Source organism: Microtus oregoni, unplaced genomic scaffold (assembly GCF_018167655.1).
Source record: "Microtus oregoni isolate MIOR12 unplaced genomic scaffold, Mior012 000048F_ref0000485, whole genome shotgun sequence".
Classification (NCBI taxonomy): domain Eukaryota; kingdom Metazoa; phylum Chordata; class Mammalia; order Rodentia; family Cricetidae; genus Microtus; species Microtus oregoni.
In genome coordinates this window covers 3,865,916-3,882,677 of record NW_024543222.1, presented here as the reverse complement: position 1 = coordinate 3,882,677, position 16,762 = coordinate 3,865,916, and the positions used below count along the sequence as shown (strand labels likewise).

General features: G+C 49.5%; 1 protein-coding gene across 1 annotated transcript in view; it reads right to left on the bottom strand.

Annotated features, from left to right (window-relative positions):
• Positions 1-16,762, bottom strand: part of Srp68 (signal recognition particle 68) — a 32,704-nt gene continuing 15,942 nt past the window's right edge. Inside the window, exons 8-16 of the mRNA XM_041635990.1 lie at positions 16,510-16,650; positions 11,053-11,151; positions 9,912-9,976; positions 6,058-6,214; positions 4,697-4,791; positions 3,746-3,875; positions 1,775-1,850; positions 1,321-1,373; positions 1-768 (exon numbers count right to left, since the gene is read on the bottom strand). Coding sequence (XP_041491924.1) covers positions 541-768; positions 1,321-1,373; positions 1,775-1,850; positions 3,746-3,875; positions 4,697-4,791; positions 6,058-6,214; positions 9,912-9,976; positions 11,053-11,151; positions 16,510-16,650 — 1,044 coding nt within the window. The 3' untranslated portion in view covers positions 1-540. The remainder of the gene's footprint in view (positions 769-1,320; positions 1,374-1,774; positions 1,851-3,745; positions 3,876-4,696; positions 4,792-6,057; positions 6,215-9,911; positions 9,977-11,052; positions 11,152-16,509; positions 16,651-16,762) is intronic.

Here is a 16,762-nt window from a genome sequence, read left to right as displayed (position 1 = left end):
TCTCCATCATCTTTGTCTTTTAATAGAAGATTTGGTTTCATTGTTTATGGGTAACATAGTTAAAAATAGAGAGCTCTGCTTGTTCTCGGAGGAGGGGTAAGGCTGACCGTAATCCTGGGGTACACTGCCCATGTTTCAGTCACTGACAGACTTCAAGGGATTCTGGATGCTCACAGAAAGGAGGAGTTTGTTTCAAATCCAATGGGACTGAGGACCGAGGACAAACATTCCCAAGACCCCCAGAGTCTGGTACGGAACCCCCAAACACATTGACCAAAAGTGATCAGCCATGGCTTACAAGGGCCAGGACAGCAGCAGTCCCCAGGAGGCACAGGGGACAGAGACCCCGACTCTGGGCCCAGCAGATGACAGGTTATGAAAGTAAGTCACAAACACACAAGATGTAGGGACTCAGAGCTGAGATGCTGAGCTCTGCCCGCCAGCCATTTGCAGACCTGGATTTAATGCCATGGAACTCGCTGGGTCTGTCTCACAATATAGAGTAAGTCAGGGCCTCCCTGCCCCCGAGGAAGAGCCTGGTTAGCTCCTGAATCCAAAGATGCCCTTGATGTATCCTGTGAGGCCACTCTTGGTCTTCTGCTCCAACTTGTCCTCAAGAGGTGGGAAGGCCACATGGTTGAGGGCCAGGTCAAAGAACAAAGGCTTGCAAGGGATGGGCTGGAATCCTGGTGGGAAGTGCACGAGGTTGGCTTGCTTGGTGACAAGGGAAGGGTCCAGGCAAAAGGTCTCAAACCGTTCAACCAGAGGCTGGAAGACAGATCAGAATGTCCATCAGAAAGCCCAGTGGTATGCTTACTGTGCTGGGCACGCAGCTTACATGTGCTTTCTTTCAGTCTCAGTTTGTATGGGCACATGTGAACACATGCCTGATGCCTACATAGCATGTTCCTAACTTACCTTTTATTATTGTTACTATTATTATTTTTGCTTCTTTCTTGTATGTATGAATGTTTTGCCTGAACATACCACCCGCATGCCTAGTGCCTGCAGAAGTCAGAAGAGGGCTTTAGCTCCCCTGGAACTGAAGTTAGGGATGGTTATGAACCTTCACATGGCTGCATGAAATCAAACCTGGGGGCCTGCAAGAGCAACAAGTGCTCTTGACTGCTCTCTCTCCAGCCGCACGCTCCCAGCTTTCATTATTTACTGACACTGAGGCAAGACTGTTCTCTACTTCCCTGGGGACATGGACAACTAGCAAGGCATCTGAGTCATCTGTGCAAGAAAAGGGAAGAATTGGGGGTGCCTAGAATCGGGGTGGAGTGTCCTCCTACTCCCCAAATGCCACAGCTGCCTTACCTTATTGTCTTTGACTTGAGAAGAGGGCTCTGCTTGATGGGAGTCGTTTGCATCTGAAAATTTCACAGGGATTCAGTAAGGATGGGGACTCCGCACATGCTTGCCACATAAGGCTTTCCACCACGGTGGTGAGCATGGCTCTAAATACCGAGCAAAGCCCGTCAGCAGGGACAGAGAGAGAGTGAGGCTTCCCTCCTGGTTGGAGAAGGGGAATAAACAGCGACACAGCCCAGATCCACTGTGGTTAATCCTTAGGAGCTGTGGGGTTTGGAGGACGCTGAAGAGAGGGGCAGTGACCGGGCTTTTCCAATCCCTCTGCACAGTCAGGGCCTCGTGTGGTAGACAATAAGGCCAGAAAATAGCAGTCTTAAGAGAGTAACCCAAACAATGCTCTCTATGGTAAACCAGTGGTGTGGGTGTGGAGGAAGAGCGACAGAAGTCTGGGGCGGCTCACCCAGGATGGCTGCAGCCTGCAGTGAGCACTTCTCTGACCGCACTTGAGTGATGAGCTCTTGCACATCAGGCAGGTCCTGCAGTAACAGACAACACACACTCACCAGCAGGCCAGGCGGAACAGCAGCCTCATGAGCCTGTGCTAGGTGACCCCACTGGGGCTCTGTGAGACTTTTTAGACTTAAAAAAAAGAAAAAGAAAAAGTCAGCCAGGCAGTGGTGCTACATGCATTTAAAATCCCAGTACTTGGGGAGAAGCAGATCTTTGAGTTTGAGGTCAGCCTGGCCTACAAGAGCGAGTTCTGGGACCCTGTTTCAAAAACAAACAAACAAACAAACGTCTATTTAAAAAAATGTCTCTACTAGCCTGGTGGCTAATGCTGTAATCGCAGCATTTGGGAGGTGGAGGCAGGAGAACCGAGTTCAAGGGAAAGGCTGACACAACGGAAAACAACGCCCACCCAAAAGAGCACCCGCACCCTGCTGGTCAAGCTCAGTGCAGCCCAGGCCCAACACCTAGAGTGTATGCAACTGCTAACTTAATCTTCAGGAGCACCCGGGGGAGCTCTGGACGTCCAGTTGGCAAATGAGAGTCCCTGAAGCATGTCAAGGGCAAATGCGGGCCACCCCCCAAGAACAAGGGTGGGATGCCCAGGCCTCACCCAGCTCACCTCTCTGCAGTTGCCCCCCCCTCCTTTAGAGACAAGGGTCTCACTAAGGCTCCAAGGTTGGCTAAACTCATGGTGCTTCTCCTGCCTCAGCCTCCCCAGTGCTGTGACTACAGATGGAAGCCATGATGCCAGTCTGCCCCACCACTTCCTTTTGTTTTTTGAGACAGGGTTTCTCTGTGTAGTCCTGATTGTCCTGGAACTCACTCTGTAGACCAGGCTGGCCTTAAACTCACACAGATCCACCTGTCTCCCGAGTGCTGGGATTAAAGTGTTGCCACTTCTACCATGCTCACGTGGCCGTGTTCTCACCCATCCCTCCTCTCTCTCAAATATTACTGGCCTCTGACATCGCCCTCATCATGCTGAGGACTGAAGTCCGGGACTCGAGCACTCTGAGCAATGCAGGTTCAGTTGTCTCTACAAACGGTGAGCCAGACTGTGGCTGCCACAACCCATGTGCTGCTCTCCAGAGGGCAAAGCCAGGCTCTCTGGGCATGGTGTGCTGTGCACACACAGCAGCCGCTCTGTGCTGGCCTGGCCTGTGACCACACCAGTAACACCCGCTTTGCTTCTAAACAGGCTTTGCTTACAGAACATGGATTCCTCTACGTAGTCAGCTATTGCTTATTTAACCTTTTAGGGTCTACATAGTCCTGTTGGTCTAGAATTCACTATGCAGCCCAGGTTGGCCTAGAACTCAAGCTCCTCCTGCCCCCACTGCCTGTGTGCTGGACAGCAGGCTGCAAGTGCTGGAGGCTGCATCCCAAAGGCAGCCAGTCCCTAGCAGGTGTTATGCAGGAAGAAGGTCACGCTTGACATCAGAATCACCATGGAGCTTCAAAAACTCCAGTGTCCACTCCAGATCCCACCCCAGTCAAAACCAGACCCTCTGATGAGGACACATCAATCTTTTAAAACTTTTGTCAGATGACTTCAATGAGTAGCCAATCTGAGAACAATACAAGGGTTTGTTTCTTTTTAACCGGAGAAGTGGCATTTTCCACTCTGTCTCTGTGGAGTCAAGGCTGGCTCTGAGCTTGCTCTGAAGCCTAGAGTAGCTTCACACTCCTAATCCTCAGCCTCAGCCTCTGCAGGGCAAGGTAACAGGTGTGCCCCACCACAGCTGGATGAAATGCTGTCACAGCTACGTCCTCTTCAGGCCTAGAGCAGGGTAGGTCACACCAAAGATGACTCAGGATGACGGGAGGGGAAGGGCTTCCTCAGAAGCTGCCACCTGCTGTCTCCTCACAGACCCCGTACCCCTCACCGAAGCTTGGAAACAAGGAGAGATCACCAGCTCACCTTCAGGCTGTTCTTGAAGGCGCCCCCATCAGAACTGACTTCATTTGCGTACTTCAGAACCCTGTCATAGAGCACAAGGGCTTCGCTCCACTTCTTCACCAGCACATAGGACTGAGCAATGAAAAAACACCTGATGGGGAAAGAGTCACAGCGCTTTAAGGCAACAGTTGCTTGCCGCCAGGCTGCCCTTGCTGTCAGGCTCAATGTGAAATCTGGAAACAGGATTCTCAACTCTGGATCCTGGTCTGGAAAACCCCACCCCAGCCCTCAGCACACGTCAGCAATCAGGGTGCGGACACACTTCGGGAGCAATGCTGATCAGATCTAACAGGAACCCTCATTCACCGTTGCCTACATGTCTAAGACACAACTGTTTATCCATCCCTAATCAATCATTCACCGTTGCCTACATGTCTAAGACACAACTGTTTATCCATCTCTTTTCAAAAACCAAACCAAGATTTATGGGGCCCAACAGAACCTTAGTATTGCCCCTGATGAGCAAAGGCAGAGCGCCCTAGGGAGTCCAAGAGCAAGCGAGCCAGTGAAAGATGAGGGCGTGCACACTCTCCTCTGCCGTCTGTCTAGATCCCTGGCTTTGCTGAGTGTCCACTTCTGAGTGAGTCACACCTGGCCTCATCTCAGGAACTGAGATGCCCAGCTTCATCCCGCTCAGCTTGGGTTCCCTGAACCGGCTGTTCTAGTCCGCCAATGCCCTTTCCAATGCTTGGCTCTTTCAGTGCTTCCACTGGGAGGGAAGAAACAAGAAAAGGGAAGCCCAAAGTCTCCCAGAATGCAGATGAAGAACTCTGAAATGACTGCTGCCATCTTTGCTGGGGGTTCCCTGTAAAAACTTCCTGTCAACACCGAGCGTCCTCCACAGGGCAGGACGGCTGCGAAGCTTACCGCTGGGACACACAGCAGAAGCCTGCTCATCCTGAAGGACATTACCTGTAAGCTTTGAACACCAGGGTCTTGAGGCTTATCTCTTTCTGGAAGGTTCTATCCTCTTCTAAGCCAGGAAGCTGCAGCAATTCCACCAGATTCTGTACAACAGATGCAACAAGAAAATCCATGAGAGGAGCCTCAGAGTGATCCTGTCAGAAGACCTTCCAGGGACAGAAAAGGGCAGAGACAGCGTCCACACTGGAACAGTAGGAATCAGGAAAGCGACCTGCAGTGCGGGCCTGGTGTCCCCTCCGGTCCCCACACCAAAAGTGCATTTGTCCTTCACCACTCAACGCCTCTCTCCAGCCTTCAGAGACTCCTCAGAACACACAGGCCATCTGACAGGCAGTTGGTGTGTGTGCGCATACACCTACATGTGTGGACACGTGTGTGCACATGCACGTGGAGGGCAGAGGTCAGCACCAGGCATCTTTCTCAACTCTTCTCTACTTTTCTTTTTTCCTGTTTGTTTTTATGTTTTCTTCTGTTTTTTTGTTTTTTTTTTCCTTTCAAGACAGGGTTTCTCTGTGTAACAGCCCTGGCTGTCCTGGCATTCACTCTGTAGACCAGGCTGTCTTCAAACTCACAGAGATCTGCCTGCCTCTGCTTCCCAAGTGCTGGTATTAAAGGTGCGTGCCACCACCATCCAGCTTCTTTTTCTTGAGACAAGGTCTATTATGTAGCCCTGGCAGTCCTGGAACTCACTATGTCGACAGACCCAGCTGGCATCAGCCACAAACTAACAGATCCATCCACCTGCCTCTACCTCCCAAGTGCTGAGATTAAAGGTCCAGCACCATCTTTTTTTTAAAAAAACGTTTAAGTTTTATTTATGTGTATGTGTGTTTGTGGATGCCACCTGTGCAGGTGCCCGAAGAGACCAGAGAACAGTCAGATCCCCAGGGGCTGGAGCTAGGACGACTGGGAGTGAGGGTGTGACCTGAGTCCTGGGACCCAAACTCAGGTTCTCTGCAGAGGACTAAAGACGCAGGGTCTGCTGACCTTGAACTCACTACAGTTTACAGTTTGCATGGGCACCCCCAGTGTCAGGATCTCAGGTGTGACTCACCATGCCTGGCCTATGTGTAACAAGCTTACTAACTGACCAACTCTCAGTCGGTGACACAGTATGGATTCAGTCTCTGGATGCCCTCAGACCTTTGGAAAGCACTTAGTGAATGTCTGTGGGTGCCATTTATCACCTCAAAATGCCTGAAATATGGAGCACGAGGCTTCTGATTACTCCAAGACCTTTCTTTGTCTTCTGCTAGTCACTCCTGGCTCTCAACAGCCCTTCACTACCCAAATCATTTTGTGTTCAAGATAGCAGAGGGCAGGCTGCCTTTCCAGGCCCCAGGGGTTACCTGCAGAATGATGTCATAGAGCCGGATGAGGTCCTGAGGCCTGGGAGAGCGCTTGCTGTCGTCTTCTGGCTGCTGCTGCAGCAGAGCCCTGTGCAGCCCTTTAGCCATGTTCTCGTTCCGCCTGATGGCTGTTGACAGCTTGATGTAGGTCAGGTAGCTGCAATGCACATGCCAGTCATGTTCTGAGAAGTACTGGAGAGACGGGGGACTGACTGGGGTAGTGGGGGTGGGGCTAGGGGCCACACGCAGGGTTCTCTGACCCTTCACACCCTTTCCCAAGGCCTCAGAGCTCCCAGTCTTCAGGAAGCAGCAGCCAGTCACCATGTGGCCCACTCACTCTGAGAGGCTACGCATGGATGAGGAGAAAGCACTGTGGACACAACTCAGTGGAGCGTGTGCAGAGCCGGGGAGACCACAGCCACAGTGGGCATAAAAGACACCAAGTCAAGAATAGGTAAAGAATGTTAAAATAACTGAAAAATTAAATTTGAGAAATAGGTGAGGTTATGAGAGAAATTTTCCTAAAAGTAGTTGGTATACACAAGTAGGTATAGGTTTACAAAGTTCCATGAAAATACAAAAGGTACTTGATTCCTGACTCATCATTTTTACACCAAAGCTGCCCTCCACAGCCTGAACCAGCCTTCTCTGCAGGTGGGAAGGTGACCTCAGGGCAAGGGCTTCACTGTCTTACGTCCTCAGCCCGAGAGGCCCTGCTCCAGTCAGGAGATGAGCTCAGCTCTGACTCTGGGCTCCACACACAGGTGTGGGGCTCTCTAGGAGCCTCTTTCTCCTCAGGCTGATTAAACAGGATAACATCTTGGGCCAACCCTGTGTGATAATCAAGGATCAGGAGTCATCTGACAGTCAACTGACAATCACAAATACCAAACCCCCAAGACTGGAGATCAAGTGCTACAAGGGAAGAGAGTGTGTGTGTGCGTGCGCGCACGTGTGTGTATGCATGTGCGCGTGTGTTGTGTTTGGTGTGGGGGCCTAAGGCAGGCATGCTAGGCAAACCTTGTCACCAAGTTATACCCTGCTGGGCCTCTGGGAGTTGAGTATTTATGAGAAGCATCCATTACTATCAACAGAGTCTCTCAGTAAACTCCACCTCTGCTGAAACAAAATAAACAACAACCAAACACAGGGAAGGAAGGGCTGGAGACGGAGGACTACAGTTACTGTGTAAGTTCAACAGGGGAGGAAGGGCTGAAGACGGAGGACCACAGTTACTGTGTAAGTTCAACAGGAAGAGGAAGGGCTGAAGATGGAGGACCACAGTTACTGTATAAGTTCAACAGGAAGAGGAAGGGCTGAAGATGGAGGACCACAGTTACTGTGTAAGTTCAACAGGAAGAGGAAGGGCTGAAGATGGAGGACCACAGTTACTGTGTAAGTTCTAAGCAGTCAGCAAGAAACTTAAAAATTTCAAGGTCAAATACAAAGGGAAGTTGGGTGAGAAGTGGAATTTTCAAGTAATATATCACTTTGTTTTTTCTTAAGGATACTCCTCTTTTTTCTCTGAGATGAAGCAGCAAGGCTCCGTGTGTTCTTCTACTAGTGCGACTTGATGGCCCAACACGTCTTTTAAAAAACACATCCAAAAACCTTACACTGAACAAGGTAACTATTTCAAAGGAAGAGAAAGAAAAATGAAGCTGACAAGAGAATTGAATCATGTGCATAAAAGAGCAAAGGGGCCAGCACACTGGCTCAGGTCTGCAAGCCCAGCTCCTGGGAGGCTGAGAGGGAAGGACTGCTGGGAGTCAGAGGCAGGTCTACAAAGCGAGCTCCAGGCCAGGCCAGGCTGCAAATAAAGGCTGTTTCTAAAGCTAAACAAACAAACAAGTAGAAGAAAAGCAGCAGTCTTGCAAGAACATAAGCAAGCAGTTTGACACAGCCCTGCCCAGGGCACATTTGTTGCTGTGCGGCAGAAGCAGCAGCAAACACACAGTGGGACTGAAAAGGCCACAAGAACACAGATGGGTGGCCAATGACCAAGAGCACAGGAAAAAGCCAGGCACACTCTGGACTGATGCAGAGTTGCAGGTGGAATTAAATTGAGCTGAGATGCTCAGAACAGTGGAGAGCCTGGGAGACAGAGGAAAGGGAGCTCTAGGTCACAGCAGCTCCAGAGGGACTGACTGAGGCTAGGCTAGGGTCCATGCCTCAAACTCCATGCAGAAGATCGAGGAGGGGGATTTGCTCTATCTAAAGAAGCTCCATTTGATGCTAGCCATCTATCTTGGTATCCACCAGCTGTTTGTCTCCAGTCCCTGGAAGGAAAGTCCTTCCCAGTAATCCTGACTCAGTGACCCCTCAAAATGTACAGCCGTGACTGTCTACTTGTTAAAAGTGTTTTTCTTTGCTTCTGTAACTTGCTTACAGACACCCAGAGACTGTTCTGAGTTGCCTTAGCCACTGAATTTGTCAGAACAGAAGAGTTTTTACTTGCTTGCATAGATATCGAAGGTCTTTGTGTGGTTTTCCCCTTTAAAAGTCCTCCCTCACACCCCTCCTTCATAGCAATCTCAAACTTGGCTCAGAGACTGTTGGTCTTTCTAGCATCTAATAAATCTTTTAATTATAATTGGATTGAGTCTATGGTTTGTTCCCTGCGGTCAAACTTCATAACAGATTCTCAAGAATTTGAGGTCAGCCTAGGCTACCAGTGAGATCCTGCACAAAAAAGCAAAACAAAACAAAACAAAAACAAAAATAACCCACCCACACATGCCAAGGCCTGTAGTAATAGATTAGCTAGCAAAGCTGCTGGCTACACAAACCTGGACCCCTGTATTCCTTCCTGGAACCCACGGAAAGGTGAGAGGAGAGAACCAGCTTCACAAAGTGTCCTCTGACCTTACATGCATGAACCCCCACAAACTCATCAAGTATGCACACAATTAAAAAAAAAAGTGAGGGCTGGGGAGGTGGATCTGTGGTTAAGAGCACTGGCTGCTCTTTCAGAGGAGCCAGGTTCAATTCCCAACACCCACATGGCAGCTCATAACCTTCTGTTAACTCCAGCTCCAAAGGATCAACACACAGACATACATCCAGGTCAGACTCCAATGCACACACACACACACACATATATATATGTATATGTATGAAAACCAAACCAAAAGGCCCATTCAATGCCCCACAGCTTTAAATAGAACCAAGCAAACAAAGACCAAACTAAACAGCAGCCAAGGACTACTAGCTCTCTCTCCTGAGCAACACAGGTACCTACTGAACGAGACAGAGAAGTACATGCAAATCCACGAAACTTTCTATTAAAAAAAAAAAAAAAAGAAAGAAAGCCAGCAAGCTGGGTGGTGGTGTTGTTGCATGCCTTTAATTTTAATCCCAGAATCTGGGAGGTAGAGGCAGGTGAATTTCATTTTCTTTCTTTCGTTTTTTTTTTTTTTTTTTTTTTTTTTTTGGTTTTTTGAGACAGGGTTTCTCTGTAGCTTTGGAGTCTGTCCTGGAACTAGATCTTGTAGACCAGGCTGGCCACGAACTCACAGAGATCTGCCTGCCTCTGCCTCCCGAGTGCTGGGATTAAAGATATGTGCCACCACCGCCCAGCAAGCAGGTGGATTTCTATGAGTTCAAGACCAGCCTGGCTCTAGAGATAGATCTTCAGTTAGGAGCACTGGCTGCTCTTGCAGAGGGCAGGGTTTGATTCCCAGCACCCACTCTACAACACAGTGGCTCACATCCAGTTCCAGTGGATCCAATGCCCTCTTCTGGCCTCCACAGACACAGGGACACACGTGATGCACAGATACACACTCAGGTACCCATACACATAACATGAAAATCTAAATTGGCACAAACACACAGAAGTCAGCTCCCCTCACCTGTGCAGGTACTGGAGATTAGAAACCTTTCCCGACTCTCCATCAAGGGTATAATCTCTCTGTTTCTGAAAAGGTAAAGAAGGCAAAAAAGTAAAACCCACAGATTCAAGTGTCGCACCCTCAGACAACATGACAAGATTACCCAGTTGCCTTGAGTGACAGATGCTGAGCAACAGCCAGTTAGGGTTCCTGTCCTCTGTTCGGTGTTTTACCCCAAACACTCGGTTCAGAGTCTCCAGGTGTGGGGACACACACCTGCAGTCCTAGCTATCATGAAACTGAGAAAGCAACGCCCACGTCCGTTTACAGTCCAGGACACCTAATGAGACGCTGGCTCAAACTAGCAAACACAAACAAAACCCAGAGACTTGCCTAGCACGCTCAAGACCCAGTATGTAGAACCATGAGACCACGGCACCACAGAGGGTCCCTTCAGACCCAGAGTTGGCTCCCCTGCTCTGTCAGCTGAACGGCGGGAAGAGCCCCAGCGCAATCTGCATCCTTAACAGCCAGCATCCGTGGAGATGCTACCGCACGGGGTAGAAGAGACTGCAGGTATGAGTATTTAAGTGTTTTTCAATTACCCAACTGGCAATCCTCCTGCCTCTGCAGAATGTTACAATTCTGCACCACCTCACCTTTATGGCCATCTCTGTGTAAGTTAAAATGCTGTGCAAGAACCAGTGTAAAGCAGTCATGGCTACCAATCTCTGCAAGCCCAGCTCTTCAGGGAACAAGAGCAGAAGTCCATCTTGGGCTACATGCCTAGATTCTAAATTCTGCTTCAACAGAACCCTGAGAGTGGAGTCATCAACAGGGAGAGACATTATAGCGAGGACACAGAGATATAAAATGGTTCTTAGGTTTTCAGTCCAGATGCCTGAACGGATCACACCATGGAAAAGGGGAGCACCACACACCAGGAGTGCTCCTGGAGACAAGAGGCTGAAACCATGGGATGATCACTATGAAGAAGAGGCCATGAGAATGAAGTCATAAACCTGGAGCCCATAGGCCTCTTGTTAACAAGCTGATCACATCTGCAAACGCCCCAAAGGCTAATGGTGATGCAGGGACCCTGGGCCACCCTGAGGACAGGACAGATGGGGAGGAGGCAGCACCAGGCAGGAGATGGTCGCACCTGGTCAGGCTTGAGCTCTTCCCGCACGGCCTGCAGGGCATCTCGGCACTCACTGAGCATGGACTCGAACAGCCGCTCCTTTGTTTCTTCACTTTCAGCCTAAACAGTGGCAAATGCAGCAAAAGACCATTCTGAGCAAATCAGAGGAGGGCACGGTAGTAATACGATCCTCCCACCGCACTAACACACTTACCTGACCCAAGATAGCCTTAGGTTCTTATTTTATTTTAAATAATGTACACACACACACACACACACACACACACACACACACGTGCTTGTCTGTGTACATACAGTTCAGGTGCCCACGGAGGCCAGACAGCATCAGATCCCCTGGAGCTAGAGTTGTGAGCCACTTAACATACGTGATCTTAACTCCAGCCTCGTGAATCCCTTAGCGTGTCACTTGTGCATATGATTTTCTTATCCGCCATATACTACGATGGAAACTACACTGGAAAAGTGAACACGCTGAAGAGAGCCACGTCTGCAGGCGTCACCTCAAGCTGCCAGGGCCCTGTGCTTGGAGTGTCTCCCCATCACAGAATGCACCTCCAATGATTCTGCGAAGGCCGTCACCTAGTGCCCTTGGGGGAGTCTATAGACCCCCCAGGATGCTGTTTCCTCACACTGAGGAAACAACACAGCAGATGTCTCTTCCCCTTCTGTTGTCAAGCTGCTGCACGCCAACAGAACTGCCCTTTTATTGCTGCAATGCCTCCCCTAGACGAAAACATCCCTCCCTCCACTGGTCCTAGTGACCAACACATGCACAACTAACTCCACTGTTCACTCTGGAGAACCAATGAGTTTATCTGGCTTACAGAGCAATGAGGGTGAGGGACCACAGGCAGGAATAGGCGACCTTAAAGCTCTCCCACTGGAAGGCTTGTGCCCAACAGGGGTAATGGCTCCTCCAAGCCTGTGCAGATGGAGTCCCCTCCCTCAGTCTTTCCCCCCAAGGTCCTGTACTATTAGGGCAGAATTCATGCACCTGGATACTCAGGTGAGGGTGCTATGGCCCTACTGGCACCCTCCTTCTATGAGAAATGTGGACAGTCAGCAAGCTCAGCTATGACAATCTCTTATGGGCAGCCCCAGCCAAACTCCTGAATATGGCGCCAGCATGGCTCAGAGAGGCCTACAAACACCTTTACAGATACGAGCCGACTTCTTTTAGAGTCAAGCACAAAACACATTACTAATCAATATCCCACCAAAAGATATTTCTCCTAAATGCCAGACTAAGTTGTCTTCTCTAGACGTCCTGATCCAGTGTCATACATATGTGGCCAACGCAGAACAACTTTTGGGCAGAAATGATTGACAGGATTGAGTTGACAATCTTTGTACAAGTACTGGGCATCACCCTCCGCTACACGGCCTGGATAGATGACCAAGTGATTCACTCACCGAATGCCTGCCACACCACATTATCCGCCCTAAAGAATCTGACAGAGCAGGGAACGACAAACGGCAGAAAGCAGACAGACCCGTGCTACTGGCAGGCCCAGTGAAATGAACACAGCAGCATTCCATGGTTATGTTTGACTTTCCACCGAACTAACAGTCAACCTGAAAAACATTAACATCCAACCAACCTCTCAGGAAGCCCAGCACCCCGCCCAGAAGGCCCACTCCTGCAGGAGATGAAGGAGCTTAGAGAAAAAGCTCTACTTTCCAGAGTAAAGAATCTCCTCTGTGGGTTGCCCAATGTAAACCAACAGACCCTTCCACTTACAGGTCACTTGACTTTCCTGTCCCTCACTAACTGGCGCCAAATCAGGGCCATGGCTTCCTGTAACTTGAAGGCAAACAAGGCCTCACCAGCTGGTTCCCGCAGCAGAGCAGCCTGCGGACCAGCACAGCGCAAGATGGACGGTGCTCTAGCCACGCTCCGCAGTGCGGCAGGCATCGCGCATCAGCATTTAACTGAGATTTAAATGGAACAATCCAAGCACATCACAGTACTGTCTGTCCAGCGCAATTCCTCATAACCATCTAACCAAATTCTTTGTTTGCTTGTTTAAGACAGGGTTTCTATGTGTAGCCCTGGCTGCCCTGGAATTGCTATATAGACCAGGTTGGCTTTGAACTCAAGAGATCCACCTGCCTCTGCCTCCCAGGTGCTGGGATTAAAGGCGTGCGCCACCACTGCTGGGCTCTAAATTTTCAATGTAAGATTTCTGTGGAACTGTGACAACTGAGTAAGACACATGACCACCCCGGCACCACTGAGGACTCAGTCAGCCCCAGCACCCGTCTGAACCCACATATCTCACAGATCCACCACAGCGCTCCTTTCAGATGGGTGGAGTTGTCTGACAGCGGGCAATAACGAGGCTCTGTCTTCCCTCCTATTGGTAGGAAATGTTAAAGGAAGCCAGAATGCTAGCCCTCTTCCCAGCTGTCATCGCCGGTCAGATTTCCCACGGCTCCCACATGCTCTACACTGCATTCGGGGTTTCATGAACATTTTCCACAGTGAAGGAAAAGGCATGTCTGAAGGGGAAGACTTGTTTGTCATGTGCCACCCACACTGCTCAGTGACTCAGAGACCACCAAGTATCAGAGAACTTGTCATGAATCTTCCTGCCCAGGGCAAAATGTCTCCAAACAGGAAGTCTTTATGTATTAACAGCACATTTATTCTAGAACCTATACTTGATGCCAAGATGACTCCTGAAAGGAGGCACGCCTCCCAACATGCAGAGACAGGACTCCCTCTCCACAGCCCAGCAGTCCCGTCTGCACAGAACCAGCAGGAATGTGGTCCACACATAAAGGGCAAACTCCCTGCGTAAGAATGGAAGCTTGGCTGGACCCGGCTGCCAGGTGTGCCTATGGCACAGGGTCTGAAGCCTACTAGGTCAATCAGAAAATTCTAGATCTGTTTGATGAAACTCCAAGCACGGGGCGGGGGGCACCTCGGGCTCTCTTCTCCAGCGGGGCATCCAGGCCAGCCGGGGCAAGGCCACTGGACTGGGCTCCAGCGTCTCCACTCCTGAAGGGGTCCTGGGCTGTTTTCACCTGCTGCAGATGGTGCGGTATGACTAAGAGACACACGAGGCAAGTCTAGCCACATTCCCCACCACACCCATAGGAGAAGCAAGGGCACAGGAATCAAGCCTCACCCCACACTGAGAGAGAAGTCCAGAAGACAAACATAAGGAAATACGCTAAAGAAAAGGTTTTGTTTGTTTGGCTTTTTCCTTTTTTAAGGAAAGGGTAAATGCTCTCAATCCTACTCAAGACATAAAAAAAAAAAAAGATCAAATCTACTTATTTTGAGATAGGGTCTCACTGTGTAGCCCTAGATGGCCTGGAACTCACAGAAATCTGCCTGCTTCTGCTTCCCTAGTGGGAGGATTATAAGATGCTGGCCACGAAGCCGTAAGACCTGAGTGCAATACCTAGGAGCCACACAGTGGAAGGGGAAAATTGACTGCTTTTAAGTTGACCTCTGACCTCCACATGCGTACATGGACTGACCATACACACATGGTAAAAAATAAAATATAAAAATTTGATAGGGCTGGAGAGATGGCTCTGAGGTTAAGACCACTGACTATCCTTCCAGAGGTCCTGAGTTCAATTCCCAGCAACCACATGGTGGCTCACATCCATCTATAATGAGATCTGGTGCCCTCTTCTGTTCTGTAGGCACACATGCAGACAGAACACCATACATAAAAGAAATTAATAAATCTTATAAAAAAAATTAATAGATATAAACAGCTCTTTAGATACAAGAGGCAATATAAAATAGATATAAAATAGCTCTTAGTTTGAGAAATCTATTCTCAATAGTAATTTAAAATATAGAAAAAGCCAGATATGGTGGCACATGCCTTTAATCCCAGCACTCAGGAGGCCGAGGCAGGTGGATCTTTGCAAGTTTGAGGCCAGCCTGGTCTACAGAGTGAGTTCCAGGACTGAGAACCTATTTGAAACAAAACATGAAAACCATCTGAGGCATAAGTCCACGGCAGAGTGATTGCCGAGCATGCTTTAGGGTCTGGGTTTCGTCCCCAGCCCTGCAAACCCAAAACCAAACAAACGACAAAACCTCTTCTACAGAAAGCTTTGCTGCATCCTCACTATGCGTGCTATGAGCCGCGCGCAGCACAGGTCTGATAACAGACAGGCAAGGCGGCACTTAGGAAGCACACTGCTATTACGTGTGCTGTGACAGATGACAAACAGAAGGCATGCATTTAATTCTGCAAGCACATACTTAGAGTAATGACTAGATGAGATGACATACTGACTGGTTTCCTTCCCAGTCTCTTTTTTGGTCAGCCTTGAACTGCCTTCTTCCTTCTGGTACTAGAGATTGAACTGAGGTCTCCAGCTTGAGTATACTCGCTACCATGAGATAAGTCCCAGCCCCTCCAACTGCTTTAGGGTGTCTAGCTGATGTCAGTCCCTAGTCACAAAAAACCCAAACACATATGTGTCTGTGTGTGTGTGCCCCCTCACAAAATAAATGTAAAAAACTAAAATAAAATTAGTTCTTCAAGTCGGGTGTAGAGGCACACTTTAAATGCCACCACTTGGGAGGCAGAGGCAGGTGGATCTATGTGAGTTCAAGGCCAGCCTCGTCTACAAGAGCTAGTTCCAAGACAGTCAGGGCTGTTACACACAGAGAAGCTCTGTCTCAAAAAAACAAAAGCAAAAAATTAGTTCTATTAGTTGCTCAATCTTCTAGTTTAAGAAAAACACACTTTCTGGTGTTGTTCCATCATTCTGCCCTTTAAGCAAAGCAAAAGAAAGTGACAGAGTGACGTGCAATACGGACCAGTATATAAATAAATCCTTCAATTACTGAAAACTGCCCCCGCCCAAAGCAGCCACAGTGGAGAGTGGCTGGGAAGTCTGGACGCTCAACATCCTCATCAAGTTGCAACGCAGACTCCAGGTCCCATTCATGACCTGGGGTTCACTGGTAACTGCCAGGCCTCAGAAATACCCAAGAGGCTCGCTGTCTTAGAAGATGCCCTTCTCCTCCCGTGGAGGAGCTCCATGAGCCTCAGTCATTGCTGCCTCACTAACCAGGACCTGTGTCTCTGGGGCTGCCTCTGGCTGTTCTCAGCCACAAGCAGGCAATTATGCAGTAAGTAGCTGTCAAGGACAGCTTTTGCACGACTATTACATGGAGAGCACATGCAGAACAAGACATTCTGGTTCACCCAGGCTCTTCTGAAGGGCCCAGAAATGAGAGGTGGCCCTGAGGGCGCGAAGGCGTGGACACAGGTCAGACTCCAGGAGTCTAAGCAGCTGCACCACCTGCTGGCTTGCTTTGCACCTCTGCAGGGAGTAAACCTTCTCTGCCCCCCAGGGGTCACTGTAAAACCCTCCACCCCGTGAATTTACCAAACAGCTTTAAGACCATTTGGGTTTTGGGAGACATGAACACCCTGAGGGACGACAGCACCACAGGCGCCTCCTCCTCACCTGGACAATCGCAGCTTCATTGTCGGCCAGTCCCAGTAAGAAGATCCGCACCTTGTCAATCTTCACCGGAACCGTCCTCCCCCTCCACTCCACCTCACTCATGGTAGCCGCCTGCTTGGCTCGAGTCTGAGTGATCAAGGCCTGCAATGCAGTTGTAGGAAGTTAAAGTGTGACAGATGGCAACACTGCCGCCTACCAGCTGTCTCTTTCTGCAACTGACACAGCACACCCTGAAAACCGACAGGATTTCTAC